The sequence below is a fragment of the Silene latifolia genome, chromosome 5 (assembly GCF_048544455.1).
Source record: "Silene latifolia isolate original U9 population chromosome 5, ASM4854445v1, whole genome shotgun sequence".
Lineage (NCBI taxonomy): Eukaryota > Viridiplantae > Streptophyta > Magnoliopsida > Caryophyllales > Caryophyllaceae > Silene > Silene latifolia.
Window position 1 is genome coordinate 77,294,558 of NC_133530.1, and position 17,736 is coordinate 77,312,293.

At 35.3% G+C, this 17,736-nt stretch overlaps 2 protein-coding genes across 2 annotated transcripts; one reads left to right on the plus strand and one right to left on the minus strand.

Moving 5' to 3' along the window:
• The first annotated feature begins 2,640 nt into the window (after window positions 1-2,640).
• Window positions 2,641-8,612, plus strand: LOC141657597 (CBS domain-containing protein CBSCBSPB3-like). Its single transcript, XM_074464881.1, has 14 exons — window positions 2,641-3,284; window positions 3,936-4,107; window positions 4,242-4,374; window positions 4,893-5,063; window positions 5,201-5,279; window positions 5,365-5,478; window positions 5,567-5,633; window positions 5,749-5,854; window positions 5,932-5,990; window positions 6,531-6,637; window positions 6,719-6,843; window positions 7,193-7,275; window positions 7,370-7,459; window positions 7,956-8,612. The coding sequence occupies exons 1-14, from the start codon at window positions 3,136-3,138 to the stop codon at window positions 8,148-8,150; spliced, it is 1,650 nt and encodes a 549-aa protein (XP_074320982.1). The 5' UTR covers window positions 2,641-3,135; the 3' UTR covers window positions 8,151-8,612.
• On the minus strand, window positions 8,554-17,109 carry LOC141657596 (zinc finger CCCH domain-containing protein 19-like). Its single transcript, XM_074464880.1, has 10 exons — window positions 16,732-17,109; window positions 14,586-14,665; window positions 13,864-14,051; window positions 12,207-13,188; window positions 11,546-11,652; window positions 11,076-11,135; window positions 10,598-10,648; window positions 10,000-10,072; window positions 9,497-9,711; window positions 8,554-8,855 (listed from the first exon to the last, which is right to left on the minus strand). The coding sequence occupies exons 1-9, from the start codon at window positions 16,896-16,898 to the stop codon at window positions 9,506-9,508; spliced, it is 1,914 nt and encodes a 637-aa protein (XP_074320981.1). The 5' UTR covers window positions 16,899-17,109; the 3' UTR covers window positions 8,554-8,855; window positions 9,497-9,505.
• Between the last annotated feature and the right edge of the window lie 627 nt (window positions 17,110-17,736).

The following is a 17,736-nucleotide window of genomic DNA, read 5'->3' on the forward strand; positions in this document are numbered from 1 at the left end:
TAACCCCCAAACTTTCATCTAAACTCCCCAATTACCACTGTATATCTGCCCCGACACTTGTTTTTCTTATTTTCCGACTTGTTAAGTAACATTTTAAGTAAAATGCCCATAATACCCTTCCCTCTATTACTCCCAACCATAACAATGTCATTCACTGCTTTGTAAAAAAATCATAGCATTCCTCCCAAATTTATGAAACCCTAAATTCCCAAATTGTTAATCCTAAATTAATTCACAAAGATCCATCAATCAATTGCTGCCAATCAATCCCTAATTAAATTCGTCGTTCAATTGCTGAAGTGATTGAAGTGTGCTATGTATTGTTTACCAGTTGAAGGTTATTTCCAAATCACCAGCAAGTAGCTTCTTTTTTTCGGTTACATGGTTTATTATAACAGGCGAGAAGTCAAACACTTGATCCCATTGAGTGGTTCCAAACATTGGTTCCTCCAAATACTCTGCCTTCAAATCCACCATTGCCTTACACACTACTCTGACCTTGAGCTAGATTGTGTTCCACGAAGGCTAGTAATGTGTTTTTGAGATCACGACGCCTAGCATCTGCAATAAAAACAAGTATTGGGGCTTCTAACCCATGTCGTTCGAATGGCTTGATTGGCAGCAATTGATTGACGAGTTGTTGTGAATTAATTAGTGATAATAATTTGGGGATTTACTACAATTTCTTATGTTTGGGAGATTGCTGATGATTTTTACAAAGCAAGAATGACATTTGGTATGTTTGGGAGTAATAGAGGGAAGGGTATTATGGGCATTTTCCTTAAAACGTTATTTAACGAGTCGAAAAATAAGATAAATAAGTGTCGGGGCAGATATACGGTGGTAATTGGGGAGTTTAGATAAAAGTTTGGGGGTTATTTGTAAGACCATCCCCAAGCAAGGTCAATTGCTTAGTCATGACCTTGCTTGGTCATGGTTAGTGAGTTAATTAAGGTAGTTAATTGGTGACCAAATGGGATAATTTGTGACCAAAGGTCAATTTGTGACCATACTTGAATAAAATTGACCACATTTGTGACCTTCTATGTGTCCAAATTTAATTGGTGGAATAATTAATAAATAATAAAAATACTACATTTTCAATGCACTGTGTATTTCTGCGTGAAAGTACTTACTCAATATTTATTAATTGGTTACTCAGAATTAGACGAGTTACTCGGTTTTTATTAATTGGTTACTCGGTATTAGATGAGTTACTTGTATTAATTGGTTACTCGACTTGTATTAATTGGTTACTCGGGTTTATTTATTAAAATAAGAAACTCGGTTTTAATAATTAGATGAGTTACTCGGTTTTAATTATATTTCAAAATAATTATATTGTCGCATTTGGATGTAAAATTTCAAAATAAAACCGTCAATTAATTATAGCCGTTAGATCAAAATATAGCCGTTGGAATAATGATAAGCATTTGGATTTTAATTATAACCGTTAGATCAAAATATAACCGTTAGATCAAAATATAGCATTTGGATTTTAATTGTTAATGAAACCGTCTAATCACTTTTCAAAATTATAACGTTATCTAATATTTTTTTTTCCGTAAAGTGTTAGGATAAATAATGTGGAAAATGATATTTACAATAATAGATAAATAATATATTTATAAATAATAGAAAAATAATATATTTATAAAATGTTAGGATAAATAATTATAAAAGTAAGAGAGAGAAAAGTGGGGTAGAGAATGTGGAAAATGATTGGTAATGTTGTAAAGTGGATAATGATTGAGTTGATGACCTAGGTCGCGACCTTCTGCTTGGGAGGGTGAAAATGGGTCAAGGTTAATAAGGTGGGATTAAGAGTAAAATCGGGTCGTGACCTAGTTAGCGTGACCTTTGCTTGGGGATGGTCTAAAAGTGCAAATACAAGGTGGTTATTTGTAAAAATATGTAAATATGTGGTGATTATTTGTAATTTTCCCAATACATTATTATTGTCTACTCTTTTCACAAGATTAGGTCATACTTTAATTTGAGTTCATTCTTGATTTCTTGATTAGTAATCATACCATGGCCTGGTGTCACGGTCCGCTACTTTTGCCGGACCGTGGCGCGCACCCTTGCCCGTCTCAAGGCAAGATGCAAGCGACAAGGATCTTCGTACTAGTGAGGGATCGCCCACTAGCACGATATTCGGGTCTCGGGGTGTGAGTCGGGATCCTAGTGTCGATCCCACAAACACGGCTTGTTAGTAAAGTGAAGGCAAAGAGTCGTTCACAACAAAGCAACAACAAAGAATACGAAGGCACTGAGGTAGGAAGTAGATTTTCATTCACTAAGACTCCTAAAGAGGAAATTTGATTATTACATCCAGTAGAGAGAGCATTGAATTCTACAAGTTTAGTTCGAGGAATAGCGATATACCTATTTATGGAAACCTATTCTAAAACTACTAAGAAAATACTTACTACAAATGTACAAGGGAAATGAAATTACATAAGCATAAAATAAATCTAAGGGTTCAAGTGTGCGGATCGTCACACCTGGCATACTTGGTGGTTTATAGTCCTCCATAGAGTCACATTTGGCATATTCAATGTTGCCCTCAAATGTAGGCCTGCCAAAAATGCAAAAACTATGTCAACAAAACTGAAACTTGGCACTTCAACTACCTCTAAAAGTCATCATTTATCATCCTCAATAAATACACACACCTAAATACAAAATCTCCCTTTACCTTTCAAACAAAACATACAAATACCATATAAAACAACATTTAGAACCCCATAGAATTAAACAAAAAAAAAACAAAAAAAATAGATAAACTCCCTATTTTATTTTATTTCCATTATTTTTATTATTAAAAAAAATAAAAGAAAATTATTGGCGCAAAATAAGAGAGAGAAAATCTACCTCGACCTCACCATCACCTTAGAACACACCATTTTCAGAAAATCTTTATCGCTAACGAAGAAGAAGAAGAAGAATTGGAAGAGGGAGAGGAAAATTAAAATTAAAATTAATAAATAAATAAATAAATCCTTAGCTCTTCCCTCTTTCTCATCAATCTATTGAATTTGAATGATTTTTTTTTTTTTGAAATATTTTAAGTAATTTTTATTTAATTTTTGAAATATTAGTGAATTGCAAAATAATTATAATAACAATAAAATGAGTTCGCAAGTGGTATCGCCACCGCCGCCGCGCCGAACGAGTTTGTCTCAGAAACGATTTCCGTCGACTAAGAAACCTCCGCCACCGTCGCCGTCGGAAAATGGCTCCTTCAACAATAATCATTCTCCCAGACCTAATTCTCCTTCGTAATTTCCTTTCTTTTTGTTATTTTATGTTCTTCAGCTAATTATAATTCTTATCAATTGTCTATGTTATGCTCTTTTTTTTCGATATAATGTCAAAAGTGTTTGAGTTTTTGAGGTCAAAGTTTGGAAACTTTAATTGCGATGATACGAGGATATTCACATTTCTATCGTTATATTTTGCGCGAAGTTATATTTTTAGCGGGAAATGATGTTGAAATGCGAAAAATAGCGTCAAAGTGTCTACATTTGATGAAAACGAGGCAGTATAATCAATTACACTCCGTAATTGTTATCAATTGTCTATGTTAATGTGTGTTATGCTCCTTTTTTTGATATGTTGTTGCTTTGGACTTTTTGAGGTCAAAGTTTCGAATCTTTAATCTTTTCAAGTATCATTTGATATTGTTAAGACGTCAAGTTATCTGCAAAATAATGATATGTAACTGCGAAAAGTAGGGTCAAATTGTCGAGTTAAATAGATTATGGTTAAATTGAGGTAGAATAATACTATAATGATATGATTGTGATGATACGAATATATTCACATTTGTTACCGTCATGTTTTACGAAAAATTATATTTTTAGCCAAAAATGTTGCAGAAACGCTTAAATGAGAGTATAATAATGTAATGAATGTGGGTGAAATGGTAGGTCGAATGTGGTTGGGGAGAGAACGGTGAAGAAGCTCAAGTTATCGAAGGCGTTGACCATACCGGAGGGAACATCAGTGTCGGATGCGTGTCGGAGGATGGCTGCTCGGCGTGTTGACGCTGTGTTATTGACTGATTCTAATGCTTTGTTGTCTGGCATTTGCACTGATAAGGTCTAATTTTACTTGTTTGTTGATATAGATTTATAGGAGTAATTTATAAGCATTGTGATGATTTTGTTAGATTTGGTGTTCTAGGAGAGGAATTTTTAAAGTAATTGGTGTTATTGTTGTGGTGACGGTTTTAGGATATCGCAACTAGAGTGCTAGCAGAGGAGCTGAGGCCGGATCAGACTGTAGTGTCGAAAGTTATGACAAGGAATCCGATTTTTGTAACTTCTGATACATTGGCGATTGAGGCTCTTCAGAAGATGGTCCAAGGTGAGATAGAGGATTTGTAATTACTTACTATTATGCAGTGTAGTAAGTAGTAACTGATCATAGTCATCGACTCATCATACATGATATTTACTCTTGGCTATTGCTTATGCTGTTGCGCCATAATTTTGTGCTGGATTCCAACTTTTGATAGTTAATGACTGTATAATACAGTTAATTAGGAAAGAAATTTTATAGGGTATTTGCATTCGAAAAGTTGTTTGGAAGTGGATTTATTTGAGTTTGAAACTATTTTGATTCGAACGAGTTTGGAACTTGATGTATCTGGGATATATGAACTCTGTATTTTTTCAATCTAGACAACGCGTACATTCAAGTTATTGCAATGAATTCCGTTTTACTTTGGCAAAAGCTATGTTAATTGGAAGGCCTTTTTGGAAGTAAGATGTGGGTTGCTTCAACACAAAGAAAGTCTGTATATAGCTGTCATTCTTCAGTGAGATGAAACTTCACAAGTTGTTCGACGGAACTATCTGATTTTTGTGTACTTCTGTCTACAGGAAAATTTAGACATCTTCCTGTTGTCGAAAATGGTGAAGTGATTGCTTTGTTAGATATCACAAGGTGTCTGTATGATGCCATATCAAGAATGGAGAAAACAGCTGAGCAAGGTAGTGTAATTGCTGCCGCAGTTGAGGGAGTTGATTACCAAAAAGGAAACAATTCTAACGGTTGGTTGCATTTCCTTTATCATCTTTCCTTTAAGTTTCAAAAGTAATTATCTTGTCATTTCTTGAAAACTGACTCAATTGAGTTCATGGATAACTAAATGTACATCATCTAATATTTTCTCATACTCTCTATCCAGCACCGGCTGCTTTTATTGAAACATTAAGGGAACGAATGTTCAAGCCTTCATTGTCAACTATAATCACTGAAAACATCAAGTATGCATTTATAAGTATATGCAAAGTGCTATTTTCATATCATGGGCATTGTTTATGGGTTAATTTGTCAATATTAATTTTTCAGGGCAGCGACTGTCTCGCCATCAGATCCTGTTTACGTTGCAGCTAAAAAGATGCGAGATGCCCGTGTTAATTCTGTAGTCGTAACAAGTAGCGGCAAAGTCATGGGAATCCTAACGTATTATCCTCTACGTGGATTTTCTTTCTTAGACTCTAATGAGTTTTTGGTGTTTACGTATATTCAAGGTTTGCTATCTGTTTCGCAGCTCAAGGGATATCCTCATGCGGGTTGTAGCACCAAACCTGTCACCTGAGTTAACTTTGGTGGAAAAGGTTTGAATGCTTACACATTTTGAGAATTTTTTTTTTTAATTCTGTTACTGAGGAAGCCTTTTTGCTTCGTCCTTTCTTGGTCTGGATCTGACTTTTCATGCGCTTCTTGTCAAAGGTGATGACAGCCAATCCTGAATGTGCTAATGTAGATATAACAATCCTTGAAGCACTGCGTATAATGCATGATGGGAAGTTTCTTCATCTTCCTGTTTTGGACAGAGGTAAGCAGCTGACAACTAACCTCAAGTCTCACCAGTCTATATTGGTAGTCTTTCTGATTGTTGTTGTTCTTGTACAGATGGATCAATTGTTGCTTGCGTTGATGTCCTACAGTTGACTCATGCTGCCATTTCCATGGTATTTTCTCGTCTGATTTGCTAATTTTCAATCATCATATGTGCTTCCTAATGACTGTGGCAATTAAATCGGCCATCTTTCAACATCAATTATTTACTTTCTTTTGCCATCTTTAGTCGTTAGTGACCTGGTCTGTGCTTTAATGCTTAACAAGTGGGAAGGTGACGATGTGCAAGTGACTGCTTATATAATGACATTAACATGTTCTTGAAAATGGGTTATATTTGTCCTCTGTTTTTAGACCCATGTAGACATATGAGAACGGCTTCTCCCTCAAGTGTCATTAGTATGCTGCCTAAGTGTGAGGGTATGTATGTTGCTTGCTTTTCATTTCGTGGTAGGGGTCTTTGATTTACTTTAAGCATTATTTGAGCCTAATGGAGAACCTAAACATGCTCTTTGATTTGTTAATTCTTGATTTCGTTTGAGTGGTTGCTTTTTTTTTTTCTTTTTTTTTCCACAAGTCATAGCTCTATTTTTTTTTTTTTTTTTTTTTACTATTATCTCATTTCCGGCATTTTTTGTATCATCTATTGGAAGGTTGAGAGTAGCTCTGGAGCTATGAATGAAATGGCAACTACAATGATGCAGAAGTTTTGGGATTCAGCGCTTGCTTTAGAAGCACCGGAAGATACCGATTCACATAGGTATGCGTTCGTCTGATTTCTGCCTCGAACTCTGATTGACATTTAGTTTTGTATACTAATCAATCAGGAACCTGTGTACAGTGAAATGTCGACTGCGTTAATGAATTCTGAAGGAACAGAAGGAAAATATCCATCATTTGGTCCTGGAACTTCATTTTCATTTAAATTTAAGGACCTCAATGGAAGTGTTCACCGATTTAATTTTGGTAAGTTTCATGCCGAGAGACAGTTGTTCTTTGCTGTAAAGAAACCTATCATACGGGGATAGTAGTCAGTAGAGGATTAGAGTTGTCCTTAAAAGAAGAAAACCTTTTGGCTCATCTCAAATGAAGTTGCTCTTGAAACCTATATTTTTGTGCGAGTTACTGTCAATTGTTTGTTAATAACTTCATTTCAAGACCACTGTGGTGTTTGAAGATGTTTCGCAACTGGCATGATCTTAATTTGAAGTTTTCTATTCTCATTTTTTATGTATAGTTTTCCATTTTAGGACGAGATCTAAGCTGATACTCACAAAGTCAATGTGTTCCTTTTTGTTTGGAAATATATCTTCAGGTACTGAGAGTTTGGATGAGCTCATGACTGCTGTTGTGCAAAGAATAGGATCGAGTGAGAATGCCAGTCGTCCGCAACTTTTGGTGAGTTTGTATTGCATGTACTACCTTCTATGCCTTATGCCCGTTTTTTAATCTAGATGTGTGCGTTGCCAATGATTTTCCTTTTTGAGTGTAGTATCAAGACGATGAAAGTGATAAAGTGTTACTCACATGTGATGCTGATCTCATGGGCGCTGTGCTTCATGCTAGATCAGTAGGACAAAAGGTACTGTATTTTGCTCATGATGCAGCTTCATTTGTCTTTTTAAACTTTTGGACATTCTGTGCACAAACGTCGTCTTCTTATGTATGAAATCTTAGAAATCACGACGGGGGCTGGCATCCTTCTCCTTCATAACTCATAAGGCAAGCTTGTGATGGACAACCATTGTCAACCTAGATCAACCCTTAGTTGATCTACGTGCTCATGGGTACCAATGGTGGTTTTATGATACAGGAACTCCTTTTGTGTTATGAAGCATTCTCCATTCTCGTTGGTTGTCCCCGCGTTTCTGATTATGCGGGACTCTGAGTTTTGGATTTGCTGCTGTCAACAATCCATTGACACTTTTATTTCGCTTGCCACTTAATAGGCTAAAGTTTTTGCACCATCCCAAAAAGGACTCTCATGAGCATTTTTTTTTTTTTTTGACAGCCGACTCTCATGAGCATTGTTTTCCTCATTTTCGACATAATCGATGATTTGACTTTATGTTGTCTAGGTTTTGAGGTTATATGTGGAGTTCCCAGAATCTATGAAGCAAAGAAGTTCCGAGAGTAGTGTTGTCACTACTGAGAAGTCAGGATGGACACCTCGTTACCCGGGGATTTGGGCAGGTGCAGCATTGGTTACAGGCGTCGCTGTAGTTGTGTATCTTAAGCGTGCAAACTCAGGCTCCAAAACTTGGCCATTCTGACCTATATATAATCTCGATTCCAAGGCTCTGCTCGAGCATTTGTCTGACAATGGCTTGGTTTCAGCGACGACATAATGCTAGTTTCTTTCGTTGAGTAGGCGGTGATGCTTTTACTTCAGACGAAGATATGACGAACATAAAATTGTGCTCCTCTGTTTTGGGGCCAATGATGTTCAAATCTCCCCCCACATTTTGTAGATATACTCCTATACTCCCTGTATACCAAAAGGGGATGGCGAAAATTGACTTCTGTATTAAATTTCCAACCATTTTTTTTTTCAGAAACAATAGTTATACTACTGTATGAAACCGATACTCCTTGGTGGCAACTGGCAAGGATTTGTCTTGAGAAATAGTTTCATGTATATTTCAATGTACATATGTCCTGATTCTTGAGACATAGTTTCATGTAGCTCTTGAAATAATTAAGAGAATTTATTTGAGAAATTCATCATTCACCAATTTTTTGGGACTGAGGAAGTGTACTTAACTAACATTGCAAACATAATGGTACTTGTTTAAAATAAATCCTACTGCAGCAATGACAATTAACAAAGTTAGAACTGTCTCAAACCAAATGTATGTCTGTTGCTCATCTAGCTACATTTATTATTCCCGGTTCAAAGAAAGGTTTGTGTTCCATAAAGCAGCACTAGGAGAAGTTTCCAGGCTTATTGCAACCAAGCTCCGCTTGGAATTAAAATCCTGCAAACACAACAAACCGAGTAATCTCAATCAAAAAGGGCTCGTCCTCCTCTTCTAAGAAACCGACATTATGCTTAACATATTGCAAGGAAAACTGATGGATGCATCAAGCAAAGATCACCTTACGGCTATCATTAAGTCACAGATTCTACAGTAGTTAACGCTGCTCCTACTTTAAAGCATACGCTTATGGAAGAGTAAACTGATGGATGCATCAAAGGTAATATAAATCATGCTATGAGGCTAATGTCTAGCTTCGATTACTTGCAATTTTCTCTCTTCAACTCTTCCCTTCCATGGTGGGAGAGCAAGTCGGGGATGTCACCCCCTATGCATGCTCTCTTTTACGTTACATAATACTCTACTTTACGTTATGGAAGAGGATGCCAATTGTTTATGTTTAGTGTTCAGGTGAGGGCTATAAGAGATCTTCAACAAAACTGCTATTCTAATTGTTAAGACTCCCTGAGTAAGATACTGTCAAGGCACCGGTAATTTAATCACAGAGAAAAACCTGATTTAATGACTAGCTTGGAAGACTACACCTTATATGTGTTCCAAATTACGATCAGCTTTGTCAACAATCTTTACTATAAACTAGAATCAAGGCAGACAGTGAACAAGGAAAGAAATGCATTTACCTGAGTTAATTAAGCAGCAGGAATTATTTCACTGTCTTCAGACTTTTCACGAGAATTTTCGGTAGGGAGGCCTTCAGCATCAGTATTAATCACAGCTTCCTCAGAATCAGGCTTATCTTCAATTACTTCTGCAATCACTTTTGGCCGCTCGTTAAGCAAACGGAACTGCTCTTCTTCTGACTGAAGCAGGTCTCTTCTTCTTCGATACTCGTATAATGTGAAATCACATCAAAGTCAAGGATAACTTTTTCAACATAGTCATATGGTAAAAGATATATGCGCTTATTATTTTGTGAGGTACACCAGATTTTGAGCCATCGAGGTGATGTTGTAACATAATTCTACATACATACATACATACATACATACATAAATAAGTACATACGTACGTACATATCGCTTTCGTATTCAGAAAATAGAGGCTTTCTTTTTAAATGGTTATCCTGCATCAAATCTAATGGAACAAAGTGGAACAAAAGATCAGAAAACATGACTGAAAGGATATTCAGCTCGCCGTCCCTTCTCATTTGCTAGATCAATGCGGTGCTTTAATATAGAAAGTTCTCGGGCAATTGCCTAACAGGACAATGAGAGACAGTGAGTTAAAATATGGAATAAGCACATAATAAGGGGGCAAGTAGCAGACAAAATGATTCGTGAACTTAACAGCCATCGCTACTGGCCAAAGAATTGTGTAAAATATGACCAGATTAATGTATCCAAAAGAAACATCTACCAATCCAATTTCCATTCTCAGTTCTAAATGATCTTGGAGCAGGTAACATTACATTTGAAGAACAGGTAACGGAGGGAGAAAAGAACGGCCAAAGGAAGAGAAAAAGCTCAGGGTTCCTTACTCAAGTTTTATAGCCAACGAAGCAACAAATTGCGTGGGTTCCTACTTGGGGTAGCTAGCTTAAGTTAATAGTGTGGTTAATTTAAAAAACTATTAACGCTTCAAGGTACATCAATGTTAACATTATGTTTTAAGCCGTAATCACAAGTCAAGTGTCTGTTGATACTTCAATCACCATTCACGAACCTACACAATATATACTGAATCCAAACAATAGTACTCCGTAATTCCGTATATATACTCACATGTTTAGTAATATCTTCATGGAGACATTTTGCCTTTTCCTCAAGCTCTACCTGTGTCAGAATCAAACGGCTTTCATTTAGAACAAGAGTAAATACTTCTACAGTTCTATCCCTTTTTTGTTCCAAAAAATTAACTTACAAAGAGAACCAGCTGACAGTCAAAATCGTGAAAAGGAAGAATGATCAAAGCACCGCAATAATCAAACTAATCATGATACAATTAACAAACTGGAATTTCTCATACTCTATCTTCCAAACTCACTATGTTGCAAAATACCATTTCCCTGTATTAAACCCTCTTTAGTCAAAAACTACCAAATTCATTTTCCAACCAAAAAGTCAACCTCCACAACCACATATACTAGTTTCCATTTTTTATATAAAAAAATTGAAACAAAGAAATCACATAAGACGCATTATTCCTTAAAATGTCCTAATACAAAAAAAAAATAAAAAAGTAAAAATAAAGAGAGCTTACAACAGTAGGTTTTGGAATAAGGCCACTCTCTATTTTCTGGCACAAACCCTTGCAATCTTCCTGCATAATGACAAAGAATTGAACAGCTTTCTAGTAACTATCTAACACACCACCATATACGAGGAAATCAGAAAGGCAAACCTGCCACATCAATGGAAAATGGCGAAGCACTAAACAGGCAAATATATGAATGATATGATTTAATTTCAAGACGGTATAAATCAGATAAGTTAAAGCCAACATTCTCCATATAATTTCAATCAAGATGGTTGGAAAAGAGGACAGGTAACGGCATACTGGGCAGTTCCAAAGTTATTTTAATCAATTACTATATATCTCATAATTAGGCCTTGATTAAGCATGTTAATGCTTGACAATTTCAAGCATGCCATCAATAACACAAGAGATAAACACATTAAAGCGATGGGATTCATAAAGGGTTTTATAAATGGATCAGGCTGTCCGTTTACCTCAGTTAAATCATCATTCGAAAGCATGTTCATGGGAACACCATTAGGCAGATTAGACACTTGAAGAAGCACTCTCCTATTCTCATTACCGGATTCCTCCTTGATTCCTAAGAGGAAACAACCAAAAAAAAAATTTCAAACCAAAAAATATTATAACTGTTAAAAACAAAAAACAGTGAAAACAACTGCTATCTCCAATAAATAGTGACATCAAGCACAATACGATATTAAGTACAATTTGAAAGCAGTAGATATAAAAGATGCTTTTCTACAAGTTAATGAACAAAGCAACGATGATAAACTTTATGCACCCCAAGGAACATATAACCATTTTTGTTGGCACTTTCTAGCTTTTCAGCTATGCCAGTAGTTCGGATAAACCCGGCCGGATAAATCTAAAAACACAAATGTATGTATTAGAAATAAGATGATTCAAACAACCTATTTTTATCCTAAAACTAATATTTATTATCACTGTAGCGTTTTTACTCAACTCAATAGAAAAACATATATTTTCATCACCGTTGAGAGACTTGATAGGCTTAGTCATGAGTTGTTCTAACACAGGATGACGAAGTATGGGTAAAATAAACAGGTCTCTCAATAACAGGGCCTAATTGATTTTTCACTCTCTTATCATCATGTGATGTAGGGGCGTTACCTGTTACAGGAAGTAGCTCATATAGATTCTTAGGATCAACTGGTTCTGACTTAACTTTCACAAAGCTTCCTGTCACCTTGCTTTCAAAAGTCTCAAAGTTTTCCAACAGACTTTCCACTAAACTCCGCTTCAAATAGACCATTTTCATGTTATGCGGCACAATGGCTCCAAAACTACTATACACAACTTTAATAACAGGCTCCACTTTTTTAGGCTCCTCTGGTATTCCTTCCTTTTGTTGGAATTTTTCCATAATTGATCCTTTATTCTGAAACGGACCAGTGTTTCTCCACCACGCCTGTTTTTTAGTAGGCAAGGAATCATTATTCTCTTCATGGCCTGAACTATATCCTTCATCATCCGACCGCTCTACATTCTCAAGCAAATGAGCTTCTATGCCGTCATATACTTTATATATGGTGATAGTCTTTCTTTTCAATAGAGCACACAAGCGTGCATCACAGAGAATCACTTTCCTTTTCTCAGGATGAAAGAGCTTATTATCTTGTGCATATTTAATTATGAGTGAAGACACGTCGTTCTGAGATAGCTTCTTGCTTGTATCAACTCCAATAGCTTCAAGGAGCTCTATTAGGCATTTGGAAGCCCAACCTACATATTCTATTTTGCTAGAGCCTATTTTCTTTTTTGGTGTTTTTCTAGGCTTCTTAGTTTTAGTTACAATAACAGGATGTACCGGCTGTACAGGCTGTACGGGCTGCACAGGCTGTACAGCATCATCACTCTCATGATCACTCTCATGATTGTCAGATGAAGATTCTTTGTTCTCTTCCTCTTTAACAGACTCGTCCGAGTCAGATTGGGGCTTCTGCGGCTGAACCTTGACATTTTCACCCTTTTTTATTTGAACATCTGCATTATGTAGATCATCCAAGGTCAAGCCTTCTTTTTCCTTGATGATATCCCAGTATTCTTTAAAAAGACCTTCGTACGTGTCACGGTCTTTGAAGTCCACCTTTTCCTAGAGGATAAAAAACTGAAATTAATAAAAAAAAAACAGCTATTTTCCATTTTAAATGCATTCAATGACTTATTATTCTTTGGTTCTGAATTATGAAGAAATTTGCAAACTGAAATCGTTAGATTGGTTGTGCTTCTTTTTATTGCGAAGTAAAGCTCATTCAATGCACTTTTCGATGCAAATATCATCATTGGTTCATTTGGAAACAGCATCTTGGTGTTGCTAACACAAGGATAAGGGTAAATACAATGTGAACCCTTTTTACCCCACAATAAGTAGGAACCCTTAAGCACTGGGGAATTGTAATTGGTGTCATTGTAACAAGAGACAGCTAGTAATATTTAACCAGCTTTTATGAAGATCTGGAAAAAATCCCACTTCCTTCGATGTTTGAGATGTCAATCAAGATTTGCTACAATTTAAAAGACGAACTCATAGAAGGCCGAGATTAAATCATCTGAAATTGACATTAAGACAACATCTATCTCATATGCAGCTAATTCTTAAGCATATTGTTTCATGTCACGAAATACAAACGCCCGAATAAACAGGTACTGTGACAGAAACCAATTTGTGACACACCAGGAAAGACTGAAATAAATCGAATATAGCACCTTCTAACAATTATAAGATCATCGATACAATTGGGAAACTAATAAAGAAGCAAACACATACTCCATCAGAGTCAACTTCCCGTCCTTCCTCAGCTAGTAATGCAAGATTAAGGCAATTGTTGCAGAGTCCTTTATACCCTTTAACTCGTCCAAATGAAGCCTCCTTAAAGCAGCTTTGGCAAACAGCATTTGGACAGCAAAAACACTGATACCGCGGAGGTCGTTTGCACATAAAGCAACTGTGCCAGTCTGAAACGGAAAACCAATCATTTCTCAAGGAGAATAGCTGATTCTAGAATTTATAGAAGATATATTATACTAACAAAGGATGTCAAAATGAAAATAAAAAAACTACCCTTATAGCTCCATTTACAACCAAAAAATAGGAAATGAAAAAATGCCACATTATATTGCCCAAGCGATAGTTTTCAGTCTTGAATACATTTTAGTGTGAAACAGTACACAGAAAATGTAAGCCTTGCTTGATCTTAAAAGATGCTGGAAGTAAATGAAGAGGCCAAAAAAAATATAAGCAGTACAAGGATGAACAGAAAAAGAGCAAATTATCATACTACAATATTAAAATAATCAGAAAAGAAAGAAATGTATGTTCAGGAACAGAATACAGTACCAGGCTAACAGCAACAGATATTAACAATAATAATCACAAAGATGACACTTCTACAAAATGACATTTTGCCATAACTTCCTTGAATTTAGTAGCGAGATTTAAAAAGTTATAACACCAAAATGTTCTTAGGACATCTAGATTAAATAGTTTACCACAAAACCACTGAGCATCAGTTTCTTCAGTTTCTTCTTCCTGGCCCACACAACCACGGTGATAAGACTTCAAACAGTCCCTGCAAACACCAAAACGATTAGGAGAGCATAAAAAAAACAGTAGCCATAGACATTAAGAACAGAAATGAAGTCAAAACTTTGGCCCATTAAAGGAAGAAGGGAGGAGCTCCCTTACTCCATAGACCAGTTAAAGAACGAAGACGGGAACTCCCTTATTACATAGTCAATAGCTATGTTACACATTCAGTCAGAGCCGACAAGGCGACAAGGGTGCGTGTTCAAGTGTCAGATGAAACAGTTCTAACATAAAATCCACATGTTTTGGCAAATAAAGTTTCCAAGTGGCTATTAACGAACACATGTATGCTAAGTAATACGAATAGACGAACAATCGAAGTAACATAGACTAATAGAGTAACAGGGAACATAAACAAGAGTCCACAGTAAGGATTGATGCTATCTACCCACCATCAAGCTCTAATTAGATAAAACAACAGGTCAATAACACAAGGTCACAGGTGCAAAATGAGCAATCATAAGGCTCAAACACAACTTCACCCATCATAAGGAAACACTGAAGATATGCTTCTTACACAAATAAAGAATTCAGATAAATACCATTGAAAGGTATGCTCTATCAGTTAAATAAGTATCCACGACAAGAGGCAGCTTAACAAGCTAAAATACGCAAAGACACACCATCACTTCAAAAGCATGCCGCTCTTTAACATTTTCGATGTATACACAATATTAATCATAGAAATTTCACAAAGTTGGTAGGATTTCAAAGTATATTAATTTAGACAATCCTGGTTCAGGAGTTTGATTTGACAAAAATATTAGTTTAGAGCGGAGTATCTGGGAAGACGGAAGCTGCATCACATAAAATACACAAGAAAACAAAAGCTCAGTTTAAATCTATACTACCTGCAACTCACGTGCAATCTACTGGTATCCTTTCCCCTCACCCTCCACTCCCACCTTTTAATAATTACTTTTCCCTCACAAATTTCGCCATCATCCGACTTGGTTAATCAATGTCAAATTTGACCAGTTATTTCTTTAAGCATAGGTAGGGATAAAATGTAAAATACAGTAGCATTTGATTTGTCAAAGCGATCCATTATCACATTATCATATCTAAGAAATTTAGATTATTGTATAGTGATAGATATGGGTTTCGACGATCTGGGAAATATAAATGAGATCATTGTATGGTACGACACAAAAAAGTTACTGTTTTATGTTAAAAAGTGACCAAATTATATCTCAAGTACAGCCAGCCATATACTCTCAATGACTCTTCAAGAAGTTCAGGTGGAACATTCACCTTACCTACCACCAAATATTTTTTTTTCCCAGAAAACAAATAATATTAAGGAACAAAACACCTGCTTTTACTACATTCCCCATTTTTCCTCTTTCTCATTGCCTTTCTGCCGCAACCAAAAAAACAATTTTATTTTATACTCCTTTCGTCTCAATCATTTGTTTAAAACTTTTTAATTATTTGTAAGGAATATTTTAACAGATAAACAAATGACAAGAACAGATGGGATATTTTCTTTTCATTCACCTGAACATTCAATAAAATAATCTAATAGAAAAAAGGCCAAAAAACAATTTTTTGAGGGAAGTAAATTGCACTAAACTGTCAGATAACAACATGGCAATCCCAATTTAAAAAAGATATTAATCACAGATTAGCAACAACAATAAGGTTCTAACATTAATTTTTTACAAATTCTCATTTAAGACGGCGCTATCCGTAGTTTAAAACGGGTTAAGTATCATGCTGTTAATTTTTTAGCTACAATTATTTGAAAAAATAAAGGTGGGTTGCATTTCATCAACTTTTAATTAGCAACAAAAAAAGGACACATTTTTCATGATCAAGCAATTTAATCAAAACATAACAATAAAAATCATAAAGATGCTGCATTAAAACTTGATTAACTAATGAACAAAAAATTAAGAAAAAGTGAAAGAGAATCTATCATGCAGAATAATAATGGGGAACAAAAAAACCCAGAAAAGCAATTAAAATTAAGAAAGATGAGACATTTATAATTTATAAATGAATGATGAATGTAAATAGAATTGAGTAAAGGGAAAAGATTATAACTTGTGATCACATTCAATGAGATGACCACCATCTTTGCAAAAAAAGCAGTAATCTTCAGAAACCCTTTCTTCTGCCATGGCTGTTTCTTCTTCTTCTTCATGGTGATTTTTCTGTTGTTTTAGTTTTTTCTGAGTAAGTCTGACACTCTTTCTCCTTTTCACCACCATTATTGTTGAGTTTCAGAGATGACTGACTAAGCAATTTGATGATGTAAGTAGTGAGCAGTGAGTAAATTGCTTTGAAATTTGTGTGACTTGCTGCTTTATTCTAGTCTAGAGGACAAATACTTGCTAGACTAGATTTGGTAAACGGGTCAATTTCGATATTTTTCGATCGTGTTTTTAGAATCAGTAAATATCTTAAGATGACAATCCATTTAGATAAAACGCGTTAAATATACCCTCATTTTAATACTCCCTCGTAGGCTCGTATCCACTATAATCTTCCATATTTACTTATTCAGATTATTCGGATTTTCTTCCTAATTTTCATTTTTGGGTTGATTTGTATGGTCCAAATTTAATTACATGTAAGTTATTGTGTTTTGTGCGTTTTAATACTCCATCGTATCAATTCTTGTAAAAAAAGGAAATGGAAAAATATAGTGAATAAGAGTGAGTATATGACAAATATTTTGTTGACCTAAACATTCTCATCATGTCTCATCCACCAACTTAACTCCGTTTCAAGTTTAAAACGGTTATTGTTGTAATAAACAAGAATTTATGTTTTGAGATACGCCTAAAATTATCTTTAATCCAGACCTGATTTGGGTCTGAAGTAAAAGACTCATGCAAGTCTTAGCACAAAATCCTAGGATAATGTGTATTCATAGTTACAAAGTTTTGAGTTGGATCTTGAAAATTCAAGACTAATTTAAGACTTATTAATAGTAAAACTTGAGAAGGAGCAGTGGTCTCATACTCTCATATATTGTTGTAAATATTTTGCAAGAATATGAGCATCGATATAAGGATAAAGTAGAAAAATAAGTCTGAATTGAGT

Excerpts from the sequence above, each read along its gene's own strand:
- LOC141657596 (XM_074464880.1), bottom strand. The coding sequence starts at position 16,898 with ATGGTGGTGAAAAGGAGAAAGAGTGTCAGACTTACTCAGAAAAAACTA. Across the intron at positions 14,666-16,731 it reads CTCATTGAATGTGATCACAA|GGACTGTTTGAAGTCTTATC; the intron begins GTTATAATCTTT and ends TGGTGTTTGCAG. Across the intron at positions 11,653-12,206 it reads TGAGCTACTTCCTGTAACAG|GAATCAAGGAGGAATCCGGT; the intron begins GTAACGCCCCTA and ends GTTTCCTCTTAG.
- LOC141657597 (XM_074464881.1), top strand. The coding sequence starts at position 3,136 with ATGAGTTCGCAAGTGGTATCGCCACCGCCGCCGCGCCGAACGAGTTTG. Across the intron at positions 5,064-5,200 it reads AAAAGGAAACAATTCTAACG|CACCGGCTGCTTTTATTGAA; the intron begins GTTGGTTGCATT and ends CTCTCTATCCAG. Across the intron at positions 7,276-7,369 it reads CCAGTCGTCCGCAACTTTTG|TATCAAGACGATGAAAGTGA; the intron begins GTGAGTTTGTAT and ends TTTTGAGTGTAG.